Source organism: Dermacentor silvarum, chromosome 3 (assembly GCF_013339745.2).
Source record: "Dermacentor silvarum isolate Dsil-2018 chromosome 3, BIME_Dsil_1.4, whole genome shotgun sequence".
In the NCBI taxonomy this organism is placed as follows: Eukaryota; Metazoa; Arthropoda; class Arachnida; order Ixodida; family Ixodidae; genus Dermacentor; species Dermacentor silvarum.
This window is the reverse complement of record NC_051156.1, coordinates 179,846,838-179,859,646: the sequence shown is the minus strand read 5'-3', so window position 1 is coordinate 179,859,646 and position 12,809 is coordinate 179,846,838. Positions and strand designations below refer to the sequence as shown.

At 47.9% G+C, this 12,809-nt stretch overlaps 1 protein-coding gene across 1 annotated transcript in view; it reads right to left on the bottom strand.

Annotated features, from left to right (window-relative positions):
• LOC119446156 (mucin-2-like) overlaps positions 1-12,809 on the bottom strand; it is a 192,220-nt gene that overhangs the window by 28,571 nt on the left and 150,840 nt on the right. The window contains exons 2-4 of the mRNA XM_049663953.1: positions 5,311-5,361; positions 2,078-2,161; positions 1,417-1,470 (exon numbers count right to left, since the gene is read on the bottom strand). Coding sequence (XP_049519910.1) covers positions 1,417-1,470; positions 2,078-2,161; positions 5,311-5,361 — 189 coding nt within the window. The remainder of the gene's footprint in view (positions 1-1,416; positions 1,471-2,077; positions 2,162-5,310; positions 5,362-12,809) is intronic.

Sequence of the window (12,809 nt, the reverse complement as noted above, 5' to 3'; positions counted from 1 at the left end):
TCTTGCGCACATCCTCTCAGTACCACGTCCAGCGCATCTCTCCCAAGACAGCTCTAAACAGGATGGAATCCAGAACATTTCCTGAAACGAAAATTGGTGGGCCTTGGCGACATCCGTCGCTGGCGCAAACGGCTATTCGCGTCCTGGTCTAGTTTTCCAGCTGCATCGGCCTGAGTAGCCGTTTGTAGCCCTGTTGTGCGCCTTCTTGTCTGTACGCAGTATTCAGCCCTCCACCCCTCCTCTTTATCTCTCTTTTCCTCTATTTCCTCATTTTCCTTACACCCGGTGTATGGGGTAGCAAACCAGACGCTTATCTAGTTGACCTCCCTGAATTTCTTGTTTCGGTCTCGGAACTTAAGGCCTTAAATGCGCTGCTCAGATACTTGCGACCGATCGTGCGACCGACTTTTAAAGTTGTGGAGTATTGCATCGCGTTATTGAGTGAATTTTTTCTCTCTTTATTTTTATCACTTCTATCGCCTTTTATTCCTTTTACCTCTTTCCCCAGCACAGCGTAGCCATCCGGTACTCACAGTGACTAACCTCCCTGTCTTTCCCTCTTTTTTTTCCTCTCCTCTCTATCTCTGGGTAGTACCCTCGTGGTTAAATTTACATCACGTTTGGTCAGTAACGCTCACCGTAGACAACTATTGGTAGTAATTCAAGGAACGTTTTTTTTTTTGTTCTTAATGTTCTGTAAACAGTAGTACGGTGCAAATGCAAGGCTAAATGGGGACGAATAATTTCCATACAAAGAATTCGCGAGGACCAATTAGTTTCAAGAAAGTTTGCAAAAGGAAGCCAACCCGACGCCGTGAAACAGAAGGTCGGAGCTCGAACAAGTGCATCCACTGCACATCTTTTCCATGATGGCTTACCAGCCACAGCGGCTGCGCACACAAAATCCACCGCCACATTTTTCTCTAGCATGCTACAGTCTTAAACTCGAGGCACTCCGGTACAGTTTGAGGGCTCTTATGTTTTTATACAGAGGCGGTCGGACTGGTGCGGGAAGCCGAGGCATGCAACATATGCCTTCTTTAATGGTGCTGGCGACTGTCCATTTTTAAATTTAAGTATTACATAGCACGCAGCTGCGTGCATTGTACGTTATGGCCAAATGAGCGCTAGTCCTCCAGAGGGTAACGGGAAGACATGGTTTCTTTTGCGAAATTTTTCGCGCACTGAGGACTTGCGGGCGATTTTTTCTTTCACTCTTTCTTTTGCAAGAGCTTAATTTTTTTCTAAAAGTAACCGAGCATGCGATCATTAAAAGTTCAGTTTAAGAAATAAATGGATATTTTTTTGAGCGGCTGCTGACAGCTGTTCGTGTAGAGCTAAATTAGACGCCATGTACCGAGAAAATTAATTGAAAAGTGTGTGTGTGCGCGTGCGCGGAGAATAAATTCTTGTTACCTTCATTCGGCTTGTTGATGACTTGCTCCTTTTCAGGTATATTCGCCGTAGGATCTTCAGCGTAGCACAAAGAGAAAAAAATTACCGTGGATCTAGATTAATTACCGGAAAATCAACTTCGCGCAACAGTGACAGCATGGCTGAACACCAGTCTAGCACGTTAAAGTGGAGTATCTTTTTTCAGCGTTCATTGTATCTTTGTAAATAGAGGAGAAGCTGCTGGCAGTTCTTGCTGCTTTAGCATAAACGGTGTACTCTCTTATGTTTTCTTTTTTTCTTTTTTTGACAAAAAATTTGAGAACGCTGCTTTCTAATATTTTCTGACAATATTTATACAGAAGCGTAAGATGACTCGGCACTGGTGAGATGCTCAGGTCAACCGCCAACGCTTTTTGAATCGGCTAAACAACTCAACGAACGTGACCAAATGCGTTCAAGCTTCTCGTTTTTTTTTCTTTTTTCTAGTTTTTCTCTGTCTCTCTCTCTCTTTTAAAATATAGTTTCCATTCTTTTTCTTTCAGTGCGGCCATCTTAAATGCATATTTTTTTATTCTATACATACGAACAAATGAATAAATGGCTAGAGCTCATGATTGATTCTATCATCTCCAGCACATGCACAAAAAAAAAAAAAAAAAAAAAAAAAAAAGCAATGACGCACCTTTTGACACTGGGTGCACCACGTGAGGCTTCTCGTCCAGCGCTCCGGATCGTTGTGTGCGGCTATATTCTACGTCACCTCCGGCTGTGTAAACAAGTGAATTCGAGGGGACAACAACAATAAAAACAATGTCACCCCTTTGACGCACGAGAAGAGAAAACATAACAGTTGTACAGCTGGTAACTTAAGCAGAAAGCACTATATAATTGTTAACGACATTTCCCTTTTCTTCATTTCTGCGTTAGTACGCCTCTTATATTTTGCATTTTCTGTTACTCTGGCTATTACTGGGCACGTATCGTCTGCTGGAACGCGTTCACTCAGCGGTAACTTTGACCATTGTAAACATGGGGGAAAACATCGTCGACAGTAGCTCCAGGGTGTTCCTGGGGCTACTATTGGCTGCGTGCATCTAGCGCCTCCGTTTGGAAGGCCATATATTCCTAAAGTCACTGGAACCTGGAAAGTACCGCAACCGTCAGAGCGCGCGCAGGCAACATTGTGCTGTTGTTGCCAGATTTGATCCAACGCGTCTCTCCGGCGGTAGCAGCTCGGCTGTGTAGCTTCGCTTACCGCGGTTTATATTATCGCAAATCGGCACATTTCTTTTTGTCCTTTAATTGAAAGATGACATACTACATCTGCGATGCATGCTAGAAAGTTGTACAGGTATGTAGGATCGTAAACTGACAGCCAAATTGCATGAAGTGAGACAGCCGATAATACGGCCCCTCGAACTCCCCGCCCTTTCCGAACTCTCCGGTAAGTTATGTATTCATAAGAGGTGAGTACTAGATTGCGCTACACGATGCTTAATTAAGGGCCATTGCTAATGTTTAAATCATTTATACATCGCCGGCAGACGCGCATATCGCGCTTGTCAAACCATTGTCTGGGTTACCTGTTGTTTACTCGAAGCTCTCCACGCACTGCGCAAATAATGAATAACAGTTAGCGCGACGAAATTCACACACGAAGCCGAACCCGATACCCGTGCCACGCAGGTGCTATTAGTTGATTAGAAATCAAGTGCTTTCACGCATCGTCTTAAACGGTGGCTCTGCCTTTGCTTTATTCGCATACCAATAGACATCCACGAGGGTCTAAATAGCCCGTGAGGCTGTAGTACAGGAAATGCATGCGTAATAAGACAATGGGAGCAACGTGCGACTCGTTTCAAAACACAGTAAAAATAAACACTACTGCGAAACTCAGGTTGTAAAAAAAAAGAAAAAAAAAAGTCGCGTCATAGCTGCGACTTGAGGTAAATTACGCAAGCATTTCACTTCAGTGGTGCACAACCCTTGATGCAAAGCTTGTTTTTTTTTTTTTTTTTTTTTTTTTTTAACGTTGTAGAAACGCTTGCTTCTCAAAGTCAGGTGTCACTGGTGTGAGTGAATTTCTCACGCTTTATGCGGTGCAACCGTATGTCGCGGCGCTTGCTCTCGTTCTTTCCGTTTGAAATATTGCAAAAAGTATCTCCGTAAACAGAAATTAAGCGAGGTAGTACATCCAAAAGTGGTTGCCCGGGCTCCCGGCGGTTGCCACACTCGAAAGCTTACCCCCGATTTTTTTAAACTGCAGTAAACATGTATTGTCCTAAACGACAGAAACTACAAAATCCATCCACGTCGATCTCTGGCACGAGCGGCGATTGCGACTGATAGCTTCGTCTACGCGTCCGCGTCAAGTTCTTCGCCCCCGAAAACGTTTGGTTCACGGCGGCAAACGTAGTTGGCGCGTGTCTCTCCACTGTATTCACGATGGAGACCTGCTTCTACCTTGCAAACCGCTTATTCTGTTGTGTCCAAGGAGGGCCCTGCTTTATATTGTTACGCGAAGGACGAGTCAATTAGACGAGCAACTATTTACAGATTAGATTTACAACAGCGGTTGCAGCGCTGAGCGGTTGGATTCACAGCGCGAGCCCAGTTCGTTCTTCCTCCTCTTTTCTCGTGTGGTGGCGCCCGCGCGCCTCGTTCAAACAGCCAAACACAACACGCGTGTAGCAATATGAGAGAAGAAGCCTGCATGATTATCCGGGTGGTAACGTCACCCAAGCACAACTTTACAGCAGTGTAATTTAATCCCAGGGTGAATGCATTCCATAGCGAACGGTATCATCATCAGCAGCAGCCTATATTTATGACCACTGCAAGACGAAGGCCTCTCCCTGCGATCTCCAATTACCGCTGTCTTGTGGTAGCTGATTCCAACTTGCGCCTGCAAATTTCCTAACTTCATCGCCCCGCCTATTTTTCTGCCGTCCTCGACTGCGCTTCCATTCGCTTTGTACCCACTCTGTAACTTTAATGGTCCACCGGTTACCCATCCTACATAACAATTTTTTTACCCTTCACTGAATGTTCAATTTTCAGTGGACTCCGATCTCTCATTAACTCGCCTTGCAAACCCCCTACTCACCCATAGAGGTTCCTATAAAAATTACTACAAGGAAGCCTATAGTGCCATAGCATTTACGTGAGCTGGAAGTATGGCGGTTTATGTAGCCAGCATGGGAAATGGTGGGTAGTACATGGTTTTGTCAAAATGTCATCCTACTAGCTTCAGACGGCTTTGGTGACATTGCAAAGCGATCAATTTCAACGAAATATTGCGTTATAAAGGCAGCAATTCGCAATGGCGTTGCGCAGTACGCGGAGACTAGTTTGCTTCATCCGCATAGAAAAAAAAATGATTGCTTCGAAATTTAGAAATATAAAGCGTAATAAACACAGTTACCATAACGTTTGAAGCATACGCACACACATAAATAAGGGCAAATCCATGTACAATCCATATTTCCCACAGTAGCTGAACCATCGCAGTGCCAGATTAGCCTCTAGTAACTTTTGTAGGAATTGCTTCATGCACCCCCACCATTGCCTCAGAAATCGGTCGGCACGCGCAGCGCCCGCCACCTGATTTCGGAGTCCATGCACCGACCCACCATCTTTTGTGCCTGCTTGGTTAATGCGCATGGTAATAAATAAATAAATAAATAAATAAATAAATAAATAAATAAATAAATAAATAAATAAATAAATAAATAAATAAATAAATAAATATAACAAGCAGTGGCAGCAGCAACAACAACAGCAAGAGAAAAAAGGGGGGTGGAGCAAGTAAAGGGGGAGGGGGGGGGAGACATACGAGAACAGGCCCAATCGGAACTAATTCTCTTTCGTGTCTCTCTCATAAAGAACCCCCACAGGCGCGCCAACTCCACTCACCGTTCGAACGAGGTGCGTAGCGTCGACTCGCAGTGGCGTCTCCCAGCGGACCTGCACGAAACAAAAAAAGAAAGGAACGGAGAGGAATGAGCACACACGCACACCGACGAAGAAGAGGCGAGTTGCAACTCCACGCACGTTTCTTTCAGAGCGCTCTGAAATCGGGCTCGTAAACAAAACAAACAGTCGTTCCTTCTGGGACGGTAATTTAGAAGAGTTAATGAGGTAGCCAAGGGGCCTAACGTTACATGAGCGCAGGATGTTCTCCTCTCTGAATACTTTAAGGGGGGGGGGGGGGGGGGCGACGGGGCCAGAAGCGACGCCAAAAAACACGGAGAGACTCCTATATCGTTATTTTTCTTTCGAAGCGAATCTTCGTTGCCCCTTGCTGCCACTTTCCGGGCGCTGTCTCGCCGAATAGTCAACAACTTGGGCCACGGGGTATATTGCGCCGTAAGAGACAAGTTGCATGAGCCGCTTAGTGGGTGCAACTGCACGCATACCACGTGTCGGGCGTTTGCGTCATTAGCGTTACTTTTGCACAGCATTTACTATAGCATTTGCACGAGCATCAAACAAAACTTCGCTTAACACCGATTTCCAAATAAGCAGAGGATACGACAAATTCCTTTTTTTTTCCATTTTTCTTTTTACCCTCGCCGATTTTAGCGCTGGCATTCTCCAGAGACCGACCGGAGTGTGCGTGAGCCTGAGTAGACAATGGGGCTGTTCAATTAAAAATGAGATTAATGAACGAGCGTTACCCCCCTTCCTGTTATTGTTATAACGAGATTATCGAGTACATCTTCTAAAAGTGCGTCTTCGAACTTACTTGCGGTGCGCGATAACTTGCCGCGTATACGCCTGCGCATTGTTCGGGTTAGGCATTGAACATCGTTGGTTAGGCGATAGGGCCACGACGGGAGGCGCACACCAAACGTATGGCGTGCTTGCTGGCGAACGCCACGACCGCCCATCGTGAGAAGAGTAATCGTTCTATTGCGTCTCGCGCATTTTTCGCGTCAAAAAAATTTCAAGTTGGTTGTGCGCCGAGATAAACTGCTCGCCACGGGTTTCACGACGAAACGCTGCTGTTTGAATTGGCCCCAGAGTTCAAAGCCAGGAGCCTCAGCCAGACGCCTCTCCCCTCACTCTCTCCAACTTTTGTTGCCCATCTCTGCGGAGATGCTCGTCAGTAAAACCATTGTCGTGTTTTCTTGTTTGTTTGTTCGCTTTCTTTCAAAAAAATGTCACAGTTTCGCCCTAAGGGCGAAGCAATGAATGCGATAGCAACACAGCAATGTCATACGAAGTAAGGTGAGCGGCTTTGGTAGCAATATGAATTGTAGTAAACATGAGCTGATTAAGTAAGCAGGTGTGCTGCGGCGTAAGTAGACCGACATGAAGAGAGACTCGATGACCACGAGAAGGCGCGTGTGAAACGGTGGTGTTGATGAGAAGCGCTTCCCGTGGGCAGCGCGTGCGAAGGGACACACCTGTAGCGCTGCACTGCCGATCCGGGCAGCATTGCGTGTGTAGCGTGCGTTGGAAAATGTGGCCCGACTATTACGAACTGAATGAACAAGCGTGGTGTGAGCGCGCACAAACACGAAGAGATCACACTGAATGACAGCAGACAACGACTGTCAAATCGCTGGCAGCAAGCATACGCCGCTGCGGGCGAAGGTACGTGCGGTCTATCGCTTCAACGGAAACTGAGCGGCGAATGCACGGCGCTTAAAGGTCAGAGCCGTGTGGAGATAAGAGACGGTGCGAGCGAGCGACGAGCGCGGTTGTTGGCAGAGAAGTGCGCCCCCCCCCCCCCCCCCCCCTTGCTCCCTCCGGCGCTGGCTTCCTGCTTCCTTGCTTGCGCGTGGGAGATTGAGTGCGTTCGCTCTCCGTGATAGCGCGCGTCCCCGCACGCTTCCTCTCGGGCATACGGCGCGCGGCGAAGATTTTATCTATAGGGAACCTCACGGCGACGGCGACGACGACGGCGACGCCGACGGCAGAAATCCGGTTCAAGTGTCCATATAATTGCTATCGCAATAAAAATCCCGAGACAGATAATATATACAGCGCATACCGCACTTAATACACGCATACAAATACAACGCAGCAGTAATAATCAAGTTATATCGTTGAGACTAGAGATTCACAGAAACCGTTAAAAGCGTCTTCGCAGCGAGCGACGCGCGGGCAGCCCTAGTCCATGGTCCAAGTACATGGATCAAGGCGACAACCCTGAGGCACATTTAGTGCGATCATTGGGACTGTCCTTTGGAGTGCAAAGAAGTTGAAATGGCAGATTAAGTGGGGAACCCGCGGTCTGTACACACGTAAGCCTTATTAATATCCTGGTAAAGGTTTAATGAGGGGCCGGGCGGCTAAGAGCCCGGCTGTCATGTTCTTGCCCACTGAGTGCTGTGACGCGCATTTCCAGCATGATTACCTTATCTTGGTCCTAGCAGTCGCTCCCACCTTCCAAACTCTGAGTTGTCGACGCGAACATTTTCTTGCCGTTGAGTGCGCCGACTCCAGTGTAGCTCCAAAGTTAACTCGTGCCTAACCATACCGACTTTGTGTGATTCTTTTGCTCTTATCGTTATTATTGCAATGCTCGCAACACCATACGTTGGACGGCGCACGCAGAAAGCTCAACGCAAAATGGGGACTTGGTCTACTCCAAGTCGCCAGCAAACGGATTGGTCTGCTCCAAGTCTCCTGTGAGTACAGCTCGAAATGTCCTAAACGTGCTTCTCGGTTAAAGTGCGTTGCGCGCGGACCCCAAGTTGAAATGGCCGCGCGGAAGGTCCGAAAAATTGCTCTCAGTGGTGTGAAGGCGTTGTGAAGGCGGTGGGAAGTCGTGTCACGTGCCTGTCTCACGTTCCGACGAGACCTGCAATCTGTGGTTTTTCTCGCGGTAAAAGGTACCGCTCAGATACAGTACTAACATCGTACTAGACATCCGTATCGGTACTAGATATACGAGAGCAATCTTTTGCGTGTGTGTTCGGACCGTGGAACTAAGCACGTTCACCTGCTGATCAGAAGACAAAAATAGTAAAAAAAAAAAAAAGTGAGAGGCAATGAATGGCTACATGACTGGTCGTGTACCGTGAGTTCCACATTTTCTGCGTCGGTCATGATAGAAATAAATGTAATAAAGAAAGGCATCTACTAATAAGCAATAATGGTGAAACAGCAAAGAAATATCGTAGGAGCGTACTGAGGAAATATGCTGTAGCAATATTGACGCTTAGGCTAGTAGGTGCAGATCGAATTTAGTTACATTTGTGGTGTTTTATTCTCGTCTACCTTATCGCCTTCTTCCTATACTACTCGTTCTTCTCTCTTTTTTTTTCCTTGCTGACATTTGTCATTGCTGGGTGTTCCACTTAGTCTTTATTACAGCCTCCATTGAGTTAATATTTGCTGCATACGCGCGCTTTATCAAAAAATAAAACAAAATTCTAACGGGAGTATGTGCTGAGGCGCCTTATATCTTCAAATGGCTGATACAGAATTAGCACAACTTGAATGAGGTCGTGGCTAGAAGACTGCCTATATTGCTCGACCGAAAGGGTGTCAGCTGTGCGCATTCCTTGTTCTTAATTAACTGCGTGTCTGCGTTCAGTGCGCGTAAAATTAAACTAATTTGGAAGAAGGTGTTTGTGTCTTCTCGCCGTTGTCCCCGTATGTTTCTTTCCTTCTTCTATTTCTCTCTCTCTTTTTTTCTTGCGCTAAATGTGTTCGCGTTTACTTCTTCGTTCCTGCCTGTCACGCTACCCTTACTTGACAACGACTCTGGAAAAATAGCTTAGTCGGCGTAAGGTGTCGCAGAGAGTTTAAGTGGCCTTTTTTCCCCGACCGCAGAACTCAAGACATCATTTTGCCCGGTGTTCCAAGAAAGGAGAGCAAACGAGAAGAAGCGAGAACACAGATAAACGCGGCGACAACAACGCGAGGCCCTCTAGCGGACGCCTTACTTCCCCTTCTCTGCCTTCTGCAGACGCGAGCCTGCTGCATCAGCGGCGCGCGAAATCAGCGGTTTTTAACGCGCGCCACGACCGAAGGTGAGGCCGTCGTGAACAGCTGTCGCCCGTCACTTTCGGACACCGCAGGCCGTGATGCAACCAAGACGCTGCGTAAGGTCCCCCTTCTGAAGTTCTCTATTTTTTTTTGTCTTTATACCCTTGTTTTCGTATAATCTGCTCTTTATTTGCGCGTGTACTGTAATTTTCCGTTTTCTTCTCATAGCCGCGTGTTCCCTGTTCGCTGGACGAAGCTTCGTACATTTCTTTCCTTCGTGCGTTTTGCCATTTTCTGTCTTAGATACTGCCAAGGTTCTTCCTTGTCCAACATAGAGGTGGGGCTGCTACACGCCTCTTCTCAACAAGCACTAGCGTCCCTCAAATAAGAACAACAGACGCGTAAAAGAAAACACTGTATAGGCCCGCTCCAATCCTTGTTTCTCTACTTATTTTTTTCCTAGATATTTTTCCTAGAAAGCTAATGTGCTTAGTGTAGCTATACGCACACTAACTAGACATCGCCTAGGGCAATATTAGTTGTTTCCCTTCCTTACTTCATTCACTTCTTTCTTTTCTTTTTTCATTCTCTTTAACCTCACGTGGCAGTGCGATGCCCTTGGGCGCGCTTTTAGTTCGCTATTGCGGATACGCCTTGTTACCCGCATCGGTCGTTCGTGCGCATATTTTGATGCCGAGGGACGAAAGCGTCTTTCGATTCAACGTTCTCATCCTCGCTCGCTCCCCCTCCCCCATCCCTTTCCCTCAAACACACGCACAGCCAAGCTTCGAGCTCAACGCCGCCGTTCCGTTCTTTTAGCAGCACTCGGACATCGTGTACCGCTCTGTTCTTTTTTGTTTCTACTTAGCCTTCGTGGCGGACTTGATGCCTCGTTAGGTCCGCTTGGCGGCCAGCCGAGCGGTGGCTGCAGCGCAGGCGCAGCCCGCAGGGCTCAGTGCGCACCGGTCACATATGTACGTACCGCGTTTTCTCGCGGTCACAACCCAGGCGTATACGCGCATCGTAATGAGAGTGTTAACACGCCAGATTTCGAGTCCCCGGGGTAGGACCTCAGATGCTAGAAGAGCATGGTAACCCCCTGTTCTCTCTGGGAGCAATTTGAGCGCCCTACAGGCTAGTTCGCTGTTCATCGAGATATTGGCACCAGGGGTCGCATTCTTTGTAACCACGTTCTTGCATTATTTATTTAGATTCTGATCATTTTGTTACAACCACCGCCCTGAGGGTCGTTGGGAAAGTATATCCTGCTGGGGTGTACGCGAGCAAGAAAGGAAACGCAAAAATAAAAGAGCTGAAACAAAGAAATATCGGGAAGTGAGCCCTTTTACAAGGTCCCAAAGCTACAATTATCTTCAATCTGCTTCTACGCAAATACGCTTGCTTGAAGCCGGCAGTCAAACTTAATCGAGGAATTTTTTGTTCGCCATCGCGTACCGCATACTTTTCGCTCCGCTGTCGTCACTGTCATATGTGCTCAGGGCAGATAAAGTAATATATAACCAGTGGTACATACTTTATCGCGCACTTGGGCCACCGTGACACGTTACGGTGCTCGAAAGCTCCATCGGAATAAAGGGAAAAAAATGTCGTTCTCCTACTTCACAATGTTGACGGCTCGTGTCACTGTATAGCCGCTGCTAAATGCACTCGTTTCCTTAGTGCAGACCTCATTTCTTCGAGCGACACTCGCCCCAGGAGATCAAGAAACCCGACAGCGCTTGCCACGAATGCAATCACGCTTATTCCCTTGATTTTGAGGAGAATCATGGGGAACTGACAGGGCTATGGGTATTAGGTTACAATAACGTGAGCAGCCAACAATTCAAAAAAATGTGGTTGATCCCTCTTATATAGGAATCGGTATAGAACACGAAAGTGAAACGTGTCTTCACAGAAGTAGTGTAATGTTTATTGCACATTGATATATAATGTCTATTGGTGTTTTGTGGCTAAAGCGCCCTTAGGCGTTGATGCACCCACGCTGACGCCTGGTGGCACGTCTCCTCCATCACGACTACCAACGTCGATGACCATGAGCAACCGTCGTGCATATGGAAGCTGCACTACGCTGCACACGCTAGCACAACGCGAAAGACGAAGCACGTAACTGACACACTAATACAACGCGCAAGACAAAGCACGTAACTGAATCGTCACCGAGTCAAATCAGCGCGTACAGCGCGTCGTAATTGCAGCCTCCGCGATCAACTTCAGAAACATTTTCAGAGCTAATTGCGGAGGCCACGCTCCGCTGTGCTGAGTACGGTGAACGCCACCTAGGTGGCGTTGGTAGTGCTTCTTGATGCCAGCGTCCCTTCGAATGCTGGCATCGAGGCGTCGTAGTACTGAGACCACCGAAGCGTTCACTGTCGGTGCGCGTTAAGGCCGGAATACATGGAGCGAATAACCGGCGTCCGAGCGAAGAACTTCGTCGGGCGGCGAACGTCCGACGGCCGGCGTCAAGAAATTTGCCGTCCGCAGCCGATCTGCCTGTCCAAACATTTTCGTCGGGCGAACGCCGCCGCCGGAAGCGTCTAGCGCGCAGCGGTGGACGACAGCCAATCAGGAGGCACTAGTTCCGGTCGCAATGCATGCTGGTGTTTCGCGCGCGCGCGCCTTTTCGCGTCGTCTGCAATCGCGTTGGTGTTGCCGTGTCTGCATGTCTCTGCACCGATTGAGTAGTTCCTAGTATGATCTCTCAGGAATCGCGTTGTATTTGTACATCCCATATCCGCTGATCTGCGAGGAAACAGACAAGCAGTGCAAGCTCTCTACAACAACCTTCAACAGAAATCTTCTGATCTCAGAGGCCACATGCTGTCGTCATGCCTATCTCCCGACTTCCCCGATAGATGGCGTTGGCATCGGATATTTCTTTCGCTAGGCTTAGACGCGTTCGAAACGAGAAGCGATCTCGAAAACTACTCAAGGTTATCCATAATACTCTGTCGTCGAAGCGGCCTGAGACTAAGCGAAAGCCGTTTACGCAGTCATTTGCTTCCAACTAAGTGAATTCTACAAGGACAACGCCAAATTCAGTTCGAAGCGGGCGGCCGGGACCGCCGCCAACACGGCGGCCAACGCGCGGCGGCGTTCGCCGCATGTATTGCAACACAGCAAACATCCTGCGTCGTGTCGCCGCGTCGTTACTTGACGCGTGAAGTTCGTCGAGAAAGTTCGCTCCATGTATCCCGGGCTTTAGTGTCATAATGCAGTACTTCTCTTTTCTGCTCATAGGCGGCGGCACCGCCCCGAGCAAGAGCGCGGGTACACGGAGGAGTGTTAGATATATAAGGCGCGTCTGTGTAGCTCTCTGCGAATGCGTTTGTGGCGCAATGGGTTAAACGCTCGGCGATCTATCGTCGCGGACCGAGAGGTCGTGGGTTCGATTCCCAAATTTTGCATGTTTGTGGAACTTTTTCTTCTGGTTTCTTTCTTTGTATTAT